Source organism: Colletotrichum costaricense (assembly GCF_030867565.1).
Source record: "Colletotrichum costaricense strain IMI 309622 chromosome Unknown Scaffold_5.1, whole genome shotgun sequence".
Lineage (NCBI taxonomy): Eukaryota > Fungi > Ascomycota > Sordariomycetes > Glomerellales > Glomerellaceae > Colletotrichum > Colletotrichum costaricense.
In genome coordinates, this window is record NW_026848234.1 from 2,176,427 (window position 1) to 2,190,956 (window position 14,530).

At 53.1% G+C, this 14,530-nt stretch overlaps 6 protein-coding genes across 6 annotated transcripts; 2 read left to right on the forward strand and 4 right to left on the reverse strand.

Annotated features, from left to right (window-relative positions):
• Positions 1 to 13: 13 nt before the first annotated feature.
• On the forward strand, positions 14 to 2,355 carry CCOS01_05858 (uncharacterized protein; the record flags this gene model as incomplete). Its single annotated transcript, XM_060454034.1, has 5 exons — positions 14 to 649; positions 744 to 945; positions 1,075 to 1,212; positions 1,491 to 2,163; positions 2,253 to 2,355. 5 exons carry the CDS (start codon positions 14 to 16, stop codon positions 2,353 to 2,355), a joined length of 1,752 nt encoding a protein of 583 aa, XP_060315806.1.
• A 1,202-nt stretch (positions 2,356 to 3,557) lies between these two features.
• Positions 3,558 to 4,838, reverse strand: CCOS01_05859 (uncharacterized protein; the record flags this gene model as incomplete). Its single annotated transcript, XM_060454035.1, has 1 exon — positions 3,558 to 4,838. One exon carries the CDS (start codon positions 4,836 to 4,838, stop codon positions 3,558 to 3,560), a length of 1,281 nt encoding a protein of 426 aa, XP_060315807.1.
• Positions 4,839 to 4,916: 78 nt separating this feature from the next.
• CCOS01_05860 (uncharacterized protein) lies at positions 4,917 to 5,243 on the reverse strand (the record flags this gene model as incomplete). Its single annotated transcript, XM_060454036.1, has 1 exon — positions 4,917 to 5,243. The coding sequence occupies one exon, from the start codon at positions 5,241 to 5,243 to the stop codon at positions 4,917 to 4,919; it is 327 nt and encodes a 108-aa protein (XP_060315808.1).
• An 856-nt stretch (positions 5,244 to 6,099) lies between these two features.
• On the reverse strand, positions 6,100 to 7,738 carry CCOS01_05861 (uncharacterized protein; the record flags this gene model as incomplete). Its single annotated transcript, XM_060454037.1, has 5 exons — positions 6,100 to 6,147; positions 6,207 to 6,380; positions 6,436 to 7,565; positions 7,635 to 7,649; positions 7,717 to 7,738. The coding sequence occupies 5 exons, from the start codon at positions 7,736 to 7,738 to the stop codon at positions 6,100 to 6,102; spliced, it is 1,389 nt and encodes a 462-aa protein (XP_060315809.1).
• Positions 7,739 to 9,086: 1,348 nt separating this feature from the next.
• Positions 9,087 to 10,506, reverse strand: CCOS01_05862 (glutamate-5-semialdehyde dehydrogenase; the record flags this gene model as incomplete). The annotated part of the gene is made up of 2 exons (XM_060454038.1): positions 9,087 to 10,135; positions 10,206 to 10,506. 2 exons carry the CDS (start codon positions 10,504 to 10,506, stop codon positions 9,087 to 9,089), a joined length of 1,350 nt encoding a protein of 449 aa, XP_060315810.1.
• A 1,925-nt stretch (positions 10,507 to 12,431) lies between these two features.
• Positions 12,432 to 14,383, forward strand: CCOS01_05863 (major facilitator superfamily transporter; the record flags this gene model as incomplete). The annotated part of the gene is made up of 3 exons (XM_060454039.1): positions 12,432 to 12,888; positions 12,948 to 14,016; positions 14,125 to 14,383. 3 exons carry the CDS (start codon positions 12,432 to 12,434, stop codon positions 14,381 to 14,383), a joined length of 1,785 nt encoding a protein of 594 aa, XP_060315811.1.
• Positions 14,384 to 14,530: the final 147 nt, after the last annotated feature.

A 14,530-nucleotide genomic window follows, 5' to 3' on the forward strand; every position in this document is an offset into this window, starting at 1 on the left:
CCTTCCTTCGAAGATGTCTGATACAAGTCGCCCTGGAGGATCCGCACTCCCCATTCGTTTGCAAACACCTGTCGTGGACTTCATCGACAACAGATTGCCTCGATACCACCCAGCCTTCGAGTACCCGGAAAGATTTCATGATGGCAATGGCAACCGGCTCGTCGCAATCAGCTCGGGTTGGTCGTCACCCACGAGTTCCAACCATACGGTGCCTTTCGTTCCATCTGATCAAGCTGCTAAATCTAAGGATCTGGCATGCCCCGCGGTGCTCTCCCCGCGCCCAAGCCAACAAGCTGCTCGTCCACTGCCACCTAGCATTGAAGATATGACATTCTGGGGATTGATCTGGCCTAAAGCCATGGACCGTCTTCGTGAGACTCCTGAGGCCTCCGGCCGAGAGGATAAAGGGTTCAGTATCCGAGAGGCGGAAAAATGGGCAGATGTCACAAACACTCTTGACAGAGCCCGCGACAAGTATAATGGTATCAGAACAGACGACAAGTGCTATCATAAGGTCCTTGGGAAAATCAAGAGATCTAGTCGCCGGGTTGGAGAGACTGTTGCGACACCTCTTCAGCAAGTCATCAAGGTTGTTCCAAGTCATCCCATTGCCACTCCCGTGTTAGGTACCCTGGATTTATTGCTAAAGGTACGCGGAAACTAACTCTAAAGTGCTTCGAGTCTGTTCTGTATCTCGATTTTGTGAGTTAGAATGCGGCATTTCTGACTGACTGTGCACACAGGCGTGGAAAGAAGCCGCAAAGATTCGGACACAACTAGATGCAAGTTTCGACGAAGATGCCCTAGCATCTAAGTTTGAAGACCTTGAAGTCTGGTCCAGCCTTTTTCGAAACGATGAAAATATCGCCAAGGCCTCTGCTAATCTCGTTGTATCTATATTGAAAGCGGCAGAAGGAGCAATCGGGTTCTATATTAGCTGGCAAGGTAAGCTGAAAGCCGTTTCCCGTTTTTAATGTATAGTTTTGAGAATCATTCCTGAGATTCTGCAAAATCAGCTCGCATGAGCAGCACGTACGGGAGGCATGTGTCACAATTGACCAGTTCTTTATCCAGTTTCACGACTGCGTCGATCCATCTTTCAAGGTGACGAGTACCTCCATTCTTTTGTCGAGTCTCTTAATGAAATCCAAAAGGCAGGGGACAGGCTTCAATCCGAGGTCGATAAGAGCCACAAATACCAGGAAAACACACGTACGCGCAATCACATGAAGGCAATCACGTACACACTCAGGCTAATGATTAGATGCCGTTGCTGATGATCAGAATGGGCAAAGATGGATGAAAGGATTGATCAGTTGACGGAGAATTTGAAGAAGAATTTTTCTTTCGTAGCTATTCGTACTATGGACTCGTTGCTTACGGAGATGTCATACCCTGTCGACTTTTCAGCACAGAGAAGCTATAGTGAGCTAGTAATCTCAAGGAGAATACGACATGGAATTGAAGCTAACATTTTCAAGGTATCACAGAAACCTCATCGAAAGCCAGACTGTTGCTTCCTTTCGAAGAAGGGTCCGAACTCTCGGTTGAATCCAGGACACCGACACCTGAGCCAAGAGTCATTTCTCCTCCAGAAGTTGCCGTTTCCCCCGAAGAACTTGTTCGATCTTTAGACGGTACAAGAACGGATGAAGAAGACATGGCTTTTATTCTCGACAGAGCCACTGCCTTCTCAGCTGAAGATCGTGGCCGCGCTGAGGAGGTTGTCGAGACACGGGAATTTCGCAATTGGGTCACCAGTAACGAGAGGAGTAGTCTCGGAGACGGCGCTCTCTTGATCCATGGGGACTACGACCTTGGTGACTACCCCGAGATTTCGCCTCTATCAGCGCTATGCGTCGCCTTCGTGCAAATCCTACGAACCAGACACGAGTATATCGGCCTGGTGTTCTTTTGCGGACGGCACCTCGAAACGCCTCAAGATAGTAATCCTGGACCAACCGGTCTTATGCGCAGCCTGATAGCGCAGCTAGTTCGACAACACCCCGCGGTCTTTACTCAAATGCAAGAACCACGCATATCGCTTGAAGACATCCGAGAGACACAGAACAATCTCTCCTACCTTATCAGCCTCTTTGCTGCAATGATTCGTCAAATACCAGTATCCAACACAGTGTTCGTTCTGCTTGACGGCGTCCTTTTGTACGAGAGATCCAAGTATCGAGAGAATCTGCTTCAAGTCATCAACGGACTCTTGGAGCTCACAAATAACCAGTTCAAAATGCTTATAGCAAGTCCGGCAGAAACAAGGACAAGAGACTTGAGTACGCCATTCAGGAAGCGCAAGGCTATCCTGTCTATGAAAAGTATGCCAAATACTGGAAAGGGACCTAGCAGAAGAGGTGTGGCGAAGAGGGTTGGTATGGAACTTCCGAAAGGATAGAATACCAAATCAGACAAAGCACACACGAAGTATTATATTGGATTTGAATGGTCTACCTTCTTGGTTTTCGGGGTAAACTGAAGGCCTGTGTTTGGATCAAAAGACAAGACATTCAAAACTTAATGTCACATCACCACTATTTCCCCTTCCTGACCCAGAGAACCGGTTTCGGGAATGTTGATAACGGCAACCTCAATGAGATCTATTGCTAGTTGATCACGGGTGCAAAAATAGCTTCTGCCGTTCAAATCTTTTCAGTTTTGACGGTTGGATTTGGACGATCATTTCCATGAGCGGTAGTGAGGCGTCCGGTGTGAACATTGAGAATAAGGCGTGCCCTCTAAAGCATGTTCACCCTTCGCACTGTCCGTGATTGGTTTTTTGGAAGAAGAGTTCTTGTATAGTCGCTCCTACATATCGAGCCACTGCACGGGATAGTCTGGGTGAATCCAGGCTGCGGCGAGTAATTGTCACGTCTGACTGCAGGCTCGCCGCTAGAAACACAGTGGAGCTGACGTAATAATCTTCAACAGCCCGCCTTAGTATCCTATGGTCGAATTTCTAATCTATACGCTCTCTAGCAAGCATGTCGATGTTTTTACGTCATTCCTGCTTCAAAAAGTCTTACATCTGCTGTGTTGGGAGGTTCCCCGATGCTGGCATGTGGGCTATAAGAGGCTTCTGATTTGACTATCCAGCTCGCTCGAACACCAGCCCTTGCAACCGTCGAGGTTCCCGGCATTCACTTTTTGCTTCCCAAAGTCAGCAAAAAGAACTCGCCTCATGAGCAAATGTATGAGCCATAACGCAATTTTATTGAATGCAAGCAATCCGAGTTGACTCGTGAGCTTCTCTTCCTCGCTCAACCTCCCCTATCCTCGATTCCAGCCCTTCCAGAATGATTAAAGGGCCCCCAAAAAAACGTAATCCTACTCTTCAAGTCCCTACCATTGTATAAACCTACACCCTTGCCATCCTCCAACGATTGATATGAAAATATCTCGTCGTACAAATACAGGCCAGAATTGATCTGAGAGAGCCGCCCTTCGCTAGCTATTTTGAATCTCCCCCTTCCGCCCATGTATGCCATTTGCCCGAACCATCCCCATGGCCAACCCTTTGAGATGGCTTAGACCACAGCTCACCCCTGGAATCAGCCAGGAATAGGCCGAAGTGCCCTCTTGGCCTGTCTCGCCTTGCATTCAAGAGCATAGCCGGGCTCGTTTGCCTTGCGCCACTCGATGTATGCTTCGTAACTCTGCTGGCCGACTGTATCAGGGACTCGGGGCTTGGCAGCGCATCTGGGCGCCATGCTAGTACCGAACACAGGAGCATTTGCGTTCAATAAAGACCCGTGATGAGGTAGCAGTGCTTGTGTCGTCGGAAACGGAGTTGTCAAAGGCCCGACAATAGGCACTACCGGACTGTTGGCCATCTGTCGGACAAAACCAATGGCCGAAGCAACGCGGCTTGTATCGGAACCATGAGAAGATTCGGGTAGAATAGACCGAGTTGGTTTGAACGGTGACCTGAGGGGCAGCAGAGGGGGGGCGGTTGAGTTGTTTGCAAATGATGGTGTAAAACCTGGAGCAGATGGATCGAATGGTGCGGCCGGCATTTGGGTTGAAAAATCTAGTGGAGGTCTGACAATATTGTTCTGTGGACCAAAAGCTGGACTAAGAGATACTGGAGGAGTTTGTTGGAAAAGTGACGGATGCAATGTTGGTCTCGGCACGGAGGGGGGGAAATTGAATGGTGGAAAAGCCTGCGTTCCTTGGATGCCAAACTTTGCGATTGTGTTGGCAATAATCTCGTTTGGATCTTGTCCAGGAGCTTTGCTGGAGGTTTGGCTTACTAGTTGCTCCAGAAGAGAAATGATGGTTTTCCTGTCCCTCTCTTCAGCCTTGTCTGATGTGACTGAAGATGTCTGAGGAGCGAAGGTGGAAAATTCCCTTGCTAGTGGGTTAAGAGTTCGAGCCTTGGCCGGTCCTCTGGTATCAATACCAGAATCCTCGGAAACTTGTCTTGGGCGAGCAACGCCATTTCTGGTGACCTGGTATTTTGACTGTTCATCTTGCAAAGGTCGCTGGAGTTTTCGCAGAAGCCCCTGAAAGCGATCATCTTGGTTGTGTTCGGAACCGCTGTCTGTTGGCTTGGTATCCCGGAAACCAATGTCAATAATGGCTGGGTCGTGAATGACGGCCGAGTCACTAAAAATTTGATCTTTCCGTAGGTCTGTAGAATGGTTCTTGTTGCCCAAGTCGTCGCTCTCTTCGTGCTTGCAAGGGCGTAGAAGATCTGCCATGGAAGACTTCCGAGGTGTGATCCTGGTATCCTCCAACTGCTTATTGAAGTCGACAAGACTATCGCTCTGCATGTGCGACTTGAAACGATTCGCATTTCTAATGCTGCGTATCTCTGCGTTGTTGAACATGCCGTTGTGTTCCTTGCAATTGAGGTCGGTGCATTCGTGGATAAAAACGTCCAAGACCAAGGAGTCAGGACCCTGCTTCTAGGAGGAGTTCTTGCTCTGACTACTCGGAACAGGTACGGCATTGACCACGGCACACTTCTTCGCGCGACCGATCATGATCATTCCCTTTGTTGAGGCATTACTGTTGTCTCTGGATATGGGATCGGTCGCGGTTTGAAAGGGGGAAACGCCCGCCACGGGCTTCCGCCAGTGGGTAGCCGACTCAGCTATGTCGTTGGAGTCGGTTTCAGCACTCGAATTTGTTCTTCGTCTTCGACGCATGCTGAGTTGTGGTTTATTATGATCGTGAGGAAGCAACGGCCTACGCCAATTGGCAGAGGCCAATGCCACCTCTGCCTTCTCCATGTCTCTGCCATGTTTGTTAGTGACACATTCTAACCCGAAAGGAAGAAGAAATACTGAGGCATACGAAAGAGTAGATGCTCTAGGTTGGCTGGAAGTGTCGAAAATGGTGGATTGGAATAGCGGTGTTCTCGACGAAAGTCCAGGCCGAAGAAGGACAATAGAGCCGGAATTGTCAGAGGAGGCTATGACGACAGGCGTAATGAACCCAAAGTGAGGTGAAGAGAGATCTTCGCTGATGTAAAAAACACGCGCTGAGGCTCTTAAGTCTGCGATGATGTGTCCAAAATTGGAGAGCTGAGGTGGTGGGTGTGATGTTGACGAATGATGGAGATGTTGGCGGTATGTTGGCGGGAAACAAACGCGCCGAGGTCGTATATGCTTGTCGACGCATTGCCCGGAGAATTTGCTCCGTGTGGTGGCAGATGAGGAAAGAAAGGGGAACATCGGGATCGTCGTGAGGAAACAGCAGGCTGCATGTTCTCGTCCTCGCTGCCGGGAAGGCCTGACCAAGAGCAACCACTCTAGCGTATAGTGATTGTGGAAGATGCACAGTTTGCAGGTATCTGAAGTGAGTCGGGCAAGAACCAAGTCAAGAACCACCATCACATTGATATCGTTGTTGAAATACTCTCGCAAGCCTTAGTTAAGTCTAATATCATACTGCATCATGGCCATTGTTGAAAGAACGCCGGAAGAAAACACGCGTCAATAAAGAGAGATAGGATATCAATTTTAACACGCTAGATGTCGTAGAAAACTCGGAAACATTGCCAACTTGTGATGAACCCAGATAGAGTAAGGTATGCAAACAAAACATCGGCCAGTACATTCGTCAAGCCTGGCTTCATCCATTGCATTACATGCCTTGATTCGCTTGTCCAGACAAGTAAGCACTGAAATGTTTCTGTGGTCCATAATGTCAGCGTAATTCGACGACAGCACATTCAGTTGACAGAAACCTACCGCATTCCTCGTCTGCATGAAGACAGTTCCTGGGCCGGTAAATTTACACACCAGGCCCTCGCCAGAGGAGAGACCAGAGATGATACCACCGGATGCGACACGTTCCATAATGTACTTCACATTCCATGCCACCAAGTGACCATTATCAACAACGTACTTTTCGCCTTCCATGAGCTGGATAAAAGTTTAGCCCTCACATCACTTATAAGGTCGTACCCAGGGCACTTACATCTTTGCGGATAATGGCACCGAAACTGGTCAGCCAAAGCAGCCCGGTACCGCTAATCTTGTACACATACAAGCCCTCGCCACTGAAAATAGCCTTGCTGAGGCCCTGGCGCTTGTAGTCCTTGATCACGCCCTGCGTAGAAGCGAGCCAGGCGTCTTGGCCAACCGACCACGTCTCCTTGCCCGTGAGACGCAGACTAGTGATATCACCAAGCATAGGCGGCGCCAGGAGAAGCTCGCCGGGTCCCACGTAGGTCGAGCTCGCCAGCTCAGCGCCGGCCACGAGCTTCTTCATGCTAAACTTGATCTGGCCCCTGAGTGTGATGGAATGCGACATGGCGACCATGACACCGGGCTTCGCTTGCAGTGGGCACCCCATGGCGAGCTGGACGGTCAGGATGGTGTTGCTGTCGCGGTGGCTGATGCGGTAGCTGCCTCCGTTGAAGGTGCCGACATCGTCGACGGTCGCGGTGGCGCCGATGAAGTGCTGGGGCGGGGGCGCGCCTCCCACGAGGTTGGACGGGTTGCTCGTGTCGACTGGTGCTTCCTCCACGTGCTGCTTCTCTGGCAGGCTGGAGGCCTCGGGCGGTCCGTCGAAGGCGGGAGGCGGAGGGGAGAACTGAGGCTGGGAGTCGGGGGTGCCTGGTTGCCGTAGGGGAAGCTGCGTCTGTTGGTGCTGCTGGTGCTGAGGAGAGGGCTGCGGCGACTGCTGAGGGGGTGATTGATACTGCTGTTGCTGCTGGGAAAGACCGGGAGGTGGCGGGTATTGCGCCTCATTCTGCGAGGGCGTCGTGGTGCCTTGGGGAGGAGGCGGGTACGTCCTCCCCTGACTCGGCGATGCCTGCGGAGGAGGAGGATAGCTCGCGCCATGTCCGGGCGACTGGGGAGGAGGCGGATAGTTTTGGGGCGTGCTCGACTGAGGAGGAGGTGGGTAGTTATTGTTGTTGCTGCTGTGTTGTCCGGCAGCTTGGGGCGGAGGAGGGTAGTTTTGCGACTGCCCTTGCGAAGGCTGAGGCGGTGGTGGATAGCTCCCGCTATGGCTGCGCTGAGGTTGTGAAGGAGGAGCAGGGTACGAGAACTTTGTCTGGTTCGCAGGAGGGGATTGCGGCGGCGGGGGATAGTTTTGCTGCGCTGTGATTTTGATTGTCTTGTCAGCGCTTTCATCCGGGGACACTGCTTTCGCTCAATTGGACAACGTACCTCCCGACGGAGGAGCTGGAAGTGGTGGTCAGCACGAGTTTCGTTGCCTTGCTGTATGGCGGGGTGAGAGTGAAGAACTTACGTGGGTAATATTGGGAAGACATGATCTCTCGTTAGACGTCGCGTCTCCTCGGTGGCGTAGGTTTCGTGAATATTATTGCGAGAAGAAGCCGACTCGAATTGAAAGACAAGACGAGGTGAGTGGAATCGAGAGAAAAGAATGGTGAGTTGATCTGGCAGCAGGTCAGTCGGACGCCAAGCTGGTCGCATCCCACCTCATGGGCATCGCCATCGCCATCGCCTGCCCCGCACTTACAGTTTGTCACCCAACAGCCCAATTGCAGAGCGTCGTGATACAGTCAGCTTCAAGTCTCACGAACAGCAAGTCCTTTATCGCTTTGTCTTGAGTCGCCGAAGCTTCCGAGATGAATGTTCAAACCACCAAGAAGCAAGAGAAAGAAAACAATTGTCGCGCCAAAAAAGACAATGGGTGCCTCGGGGTTCTGGGTCATTAAAGAGGGAGCTTCCCACGCGCCAGAGCAATCCCGGCAAGCTTGCTGAGCTGCAGGAAGAAGCTCCGCCAGAACCCCCATCCCCTGTCATGGCCATGAAATGTGGCCGCATCGCCGCCACCTGTACCCCTAGCTTCCCGTTGGCCTGCATGGGAATAAGTGTGGTAGCTGTGGTAAAGTGGTAGGGCAGTTGTATTGGTGAGCTTTCGATGTTGGACCGTCGTCCAATCGTTTGGGGCTTGCCCAGCGCGATGGAGAGAGTCTCTAACTCTTTTCGGCGTCAGGTGAAGAGGGGCGGCGCTTAGAGACGTCCAACGGCGACTCGCCCTACCATTGGTCCTTTGCCTCTATACCTATTCCATTTCTCGGGAATCTCATGCCGCTCTCTGAGCCTTAAGAACTTTGTCAAATTTTGCGTGTCAAAGGGGATGAACCATTTCCTTTGAGCTTTTGATAGATGTCGTTTCTTGCAGACATTGTAGATGGGCTTGGCTACACTAAAGACCACAAACCTGAGGTAGGTACTTACCAGTACTTAGGCACATGGAGTTGAGGCGTTGCCAAGTTATGCTTGAGAGATTCCTTCAGAAGCGCTTGTGAGACCTGCAGAAGTGCAATCAAATACCAAATCTAAGTTTGGCTTGTGACAGACCTGAGCGGAACACGAAGTGGAATGGCGCCCGGCCAATGGAGCAACACCGGACCGGCCATATCGGCCGTCTAATGTGGGGCCGATTCCAGCAGCGGACTGCGAGTGACATTTCGGACTGCGAACGAGCAGAGGGGATAACATTCAGAGAAATAACGCAGATAGATCATTGGATTTCTTTTTTTCTCTTCATTCGTTTCCTTCGTGATTCCCACAATGCCTACCTAACGCCGTTGGTCCCATGCTTTTTTTCTTCTTCCCTTTTGTCTACACCCAGTCTCCCCTTTCCATTTAGAAAGCCATCTTCTCGTGCTTGAACGGCTTCTGGCCCTCTCCCTCACCGTACGCCAACGAAACCTGACCCTGGCCGCGAATCTTGTACTTGTAAATCATGAGGCCCTCCAGCCCGACGGGTCCGCGCGAATGGATCTTGTTGGTGCTGATGCCGACCTCGGTGCCGAAGCCGTACCGCATGCCGTCCGCCATGCGCGTCGACGCGTTCCAGTACACGCCCGCGGCGTCGACGGCCGCCATGAAGCGCTCGGCCTCGTCGGACGACGAGGTGAGGATGCACTCGGTGTGCTTGGACCCATGGGCGTGGATGTGCTGCACCGCCTCCTCGAGCGACGAGACGACCTTGACGGCGAGGTCGAGAGAGAGAAACTCGGTGTCGTAGTCTACGTCCTTGGCATCGACGATCTTCGAGGCCGCGTCGCCAGAGATCTTGGACTGGACAGCGGCCTTGGACTTGGCGTCGCAGTGCAGCGTGACGCCGGCCGCGACTAGCGCCTCCGCGGCGGCGGGGAAGACGAAGTCGAGGGTGGATTCCTGGACGAGCAGGGTCTCGACGCTGTTGCAGGCGGCCGGGTAGCTCGTCTTGGAGTCGACGAGGACCTTGGCCGCCATCTCGGCGTCGGCGGAGTCTGTCAGGTAAATAGAGCAGAGGCCGTCAGCATGGCCGAGGACGGGGATCTTTGTCGACTCCTTGATGTAGCGCACGAGCTCGTTGGAGCCGCGGGGGACGACGAGGTCGATGGAGTCGTCGAGGGCGAGGAGCTGGGGGATGACGTCGCGGGTGGTGACGAGCTGGACGGCCGGGTTGGGCACCTGGGACTTGTCGAGGGCGGCGGAGATGACTTTTGAGATTGCGATGAAGGACTCTGTGGATTCCTTGCCGCCCTTGAGGATGGCGGCGTTGCCTGACTTGATGGCCAGGGAGGCGATGTTGGCGATGACCTCGGGGCGGGCCTCGAAGATGATGAGGAGGACGCCGATGGGACAGGTGACTCTCTCCAGGACGAGGCCGTCGTCCAGCTTGGTTCTGAGTGTGACTTTGCCAACTATATTGAGAGTCAGAATACTGAATGACTGTTGTGCTTGTGAGTTGAGGTAAAGTGAGTGAGTACATACCTGGGTCCTCGAGACCTCTCACGTCCAAGATACCCTTGAGCATATCCTCAAACTTGCCCTTCTTGCCTAGGTCCAGGCGGGACACGAGACTCTGACTCAGTTGACCATCGGCGGCGGCTTTGCGAGCGAGCTCCAGGTCGCGCGCATTGGCGGCCAGAATGTCGTCCTTTGCCTCGGCGAGAGCGGCGTGGATGGCCGTGAGGGCATCGTTGCGGGCTTCGGCAGGGAGGGTCGCGAGGATGTGAGAGGCCGATTTCGCACCCTTTGCGGCATCGACGGGGGAGGCGTTGGTGAGGGACATGGTGAGGGGATGGGTTTCCTGTCCAATGAAGTTGTGTGTAGTAGTTTGACACTCTCAACTAGAGTAAAAGTAGAAGTGCAAGACTTATTGACTTGTCTACACTTACAATCTCAGGTGAGTTCGGTATGAGTCAATTGGCGGCTCGATACAGCTGGGCCTGTAATTAGACTGAGGTGGTTTATGGTGCGGTGCGCCACTCGGCGGGCAGCATGTTTGGCCATGAAAATTTGGAGAGCCCCGCACTCGGAGGGGAACAGAGGTGGTGAGTGAGGGCGAGTGAGACTGGACTGGGCACAGAGGCTAATAGTAAAGGTTGTTTAATGGAGTTGAAGCGACTCTACCAGACTCCAATAGCACATGGATAAACTTAATTCAACAACCTTGTTGTTCCAGAGGCAGAAATTCAAGTCTCTTTCAACTACACACTTATCTTAGTATGAACCTCTTCGTTCAATATGGTAATGACTACTCACCTCTTTTCGGCAGCTCAATTCTCGGTCTTGTAATTGGCTCACCCATTGGAACAGGGATCAAAAGTCTTGTTCCTGACCCGCTCTCTTGGTTGCCCTGGGAAATGTCACTATCACTATCCGTGCCCCGAACATTCTTGGATTTTTGTTCTCTCTTGGTCTCGATGCAACATTGAGTCACTTCTCTCGAAATGTCTGAAGTTTAGGCTCGGTTTCTATAAACAGTTGAATATAATGTCACCTTACTCCGTACTGGCAACTACCAACAAGCTCGAGTCATGGATGGCTGGCAACCATCTCCTACACTGTCGGACATTCCGCGACAGTCCCCCTCCAAGCCGAGGTACATTGAGGCAACGTCATCCATTGTCGAATCTTTCAGGTTTGCCCCGTTCTCAACAACCTGGCTCACTGCGCGGTTCATCCGCCCTTCGTCTCACCTCCCTGTGTGTGAAGAACCTTCTACTTTAAGGTGTTCCTTCACCCACGACGGGATACTGCCCAGGCATGCGGGCGACCGCGACTTGGGTACATGGTATGCACTCCGCGAAGACCAGGCCTGGACAGTCTCCTCCGACCCTCTCAGAGACATCAGGGATCCATTCCGCGGCGGGAGCTACCCGTTCCGCCTGATAAGAAATAGACCCTCGATAAGAAGTGAGCCGAAAAGATTCGGGGCATGCCCCATTTAGCTCAATGAACCACATCCCCCCATTGCCGATGGACGCCTTTCGCGCCTTTGACTAAGCGGTAACAAGCCGGAAACAGGGCCAAAGACGGCAATACTAAACGGCCAGTGCCGATCTTCCTACCTTTTCGATGGGAATTGGGGGATTGTCTTGTCAAGTTCTCATAGTCGCAAGTGCTCCATTCGATCACTCTGCTAAACGAGGGAGAAGCACCATACTACCAAAGCTCGCCATAACTACTACTAATCCACCATACAGGACAAACACCGCCGAGGCATCTTACTCTCACCTCGCGCTCGAAACATCGGCTACCCACAGCCGAGCGCGGTGTCGATCCACTCCACTGCGGAGCGGTAGCGGTAGCGGTAGCCGAGAAGCACGTTTCTGGGTTGAAGACGGCTAGCCGCCATCATGGACACACGACCAGCCCTGGATGGGTGTGGTGTGGGGTGGGAAAGCCGGACAACACCCGATTCATAATACGGCCCAGGTCCCCGGCAATTTTCCTTGTCGTCATTTTTTCTTCTTGTGAAGGTTGATCCTCTACCATCTTTCTTTCTATTGTTTTACTTGCTTGGCTTTACGGAGTCTTGAAGATCAAGTGACGAGACTTTACTTTCCCCTCCCTCTCTCTGTCATACCAAGGCGGTTTTGTTGGATCGCCGTGTGAGCTTTTCCGTCTGGCATTGAGTTCTCGCGCCCTTCACCTGTCGTATCCACATCGGCACCGAGTCGGCGAAAAAGACTCATCAAGAGAGGAAGAAAGATGACCACCACATCACACGATCCTGAAAAGGATTCTTTTCCGCCGGAAGAAACCAAAAACCTAGGCCGTGGTGAGGGACAGAGCATCAGTAGCCAATCGAACGACAGCGAAGATGAGATCACAGAGGTTGGCCGGAGGAACGGAGACCGGTCCCGCAAGTCTGCCAAGGCCGATGCCGATGCCGACTCGGAGGGGGACGGGGAGGTGGAGGGAGAGGATGGGGACCCATCAGCCGCCGGCGACGCCCCGGCGAGAACGCGGTCCCGGGCCTCGTCCACCCGCTCCCGAGCCCTTTCCATCGTCGCCCGGTCGAAACGGCGCGGGTTTCTCGCACAGCTCACCACCATCCCGGAAGTGGATAACCCGTATCATTACACCAACAAGACGAAATGGACAATCACCTTGATCATCGCTCTCGCCGCGGCCGTCTCACCCATGGGCTCGTCCATCTTCTATCGTGAGTACTACCTTTCATGTATCTTACCTTTCAATCTCAGGTATACTCACAAACGAAAGCCGCCCTCACCGAAATGTCCAAAGAATTCGGCGTCACCCCCACAATCACCAACCTCTCGGTAGCATTCTACATGCTCGCCATGGCAATCTTCCCCCTCTGGTGGTCCTCCTTCTCCGAGACCCTCGGCCGCCGCACAATCTACCTCCTCTCCTTCACCCTCTTCGTCCTCTTCTCCATCCTCTCCGCCGTCAGCGTGAACATTGAGATGCTCATCGTCATGCGCCTCCTCGCCGGCGGCGCCAGCGCCAGCGTCCAGGCCGTCGGCGCGGGAACCATCGCCGACATCTGGGAGCCGCGCGAGCGCGGCCGGGCCATGAGCATCTTCTACCTCGGGCCCCTCACGGGCCCCTTGCTTGCGCCCATCATCGGCGGCGCGCTGGCGCAGCGGTTCGGGTGGCAGTCGACCATGTGGACGCTCGCCATCTACGGCGGGCTCGTCCTCGTCATGATCCTGTTCTGTCTGCCCGAGACCCTCGCGCGCCCCAGACCTGCTGCCGCCGTCGTGGCATCACAGTCTCAACTCGCATCAGAAGGCATCGAAAAGAATGCCCTCGCCCGAACAAAAACAACGGAATCCGTAAAAGTCCACTCCAAAAAAGCAGCCGCCTTATTCAAAAAGTCCTTCATCGACCCCCTCTCCGTCCTCTTGTACCTCCGCTTCCCGCCCGTCGCCATAACAGTCTGGTTCGCCGCCGTCACCTTCGGCGCCCTCTTTGTCGTAAACATCTCCGTCCAGGCCACGCTGTCCCAAGCCCCCTACGGCTTCAGCGAGCTCATCATCGGCCTCTTTTACTTCCCCGCCGGCCTGGGCTACTTCCTCGCCTCCCTCCTGGGAGGCCGCTGGCTCGACGTCATCATGGCGAGGGAGGCCCGTAAGGCGGGGCGGTACGACGCCGACGGGAAATTGATCCTGCTGCCGGAGGACAGGATGCGCGAGAACATCTGGATCGCGGCGACGGTGTACCCGGCTTCGCTCATCTACTACGGCTGGGTGGTGGAAAAGGGCCTGTTTTGGTTTGTGCCGTGTATCGGTCTGTTTACATTCGGCGCCAGCTCGATGCTCGTGTTGTGAGTCCTTTTCTTGTTCTTCCTTCTCTCTCTCACCAATGATATCTGGTTCTTTTAACTTTCCTCCATCTTATCTCATCCCGGCTCAGGCTAACATTCAACCACCAGTGGCGCCGCCACGACCATGCTAACCGAATTCATGCCCAAACGCAGCTCGGGAGGCGTGGCGGTGAACAATTTTGTCAGAAACATTTTCAGTTGCATTGGTGCGATTGCCGCGCAGCCCGTGATTAACGCCATCGGCAACGGGTGGCTCTTCACGATACTGGGTATCTTTGCCTGGGTGTCGGGCTATATCTGTGTCTGGACCCTTAGGAAGAAGGCCCCTGAGTGGAGGAAGAGCATGGACGCGGCGTTGAACAAATGACGAGATTTTACGATTTGTTTGTCTTGCGCCCCCTGGAGTCGCATTTAAATGACAGAATGACGATAGCGGGCAGGCAGTTAAAGAGGTTTAAAATAATAGAATTTTTGTTACTTGAAATTGTATATGCTTCCGGAGAGACGAGCCAAT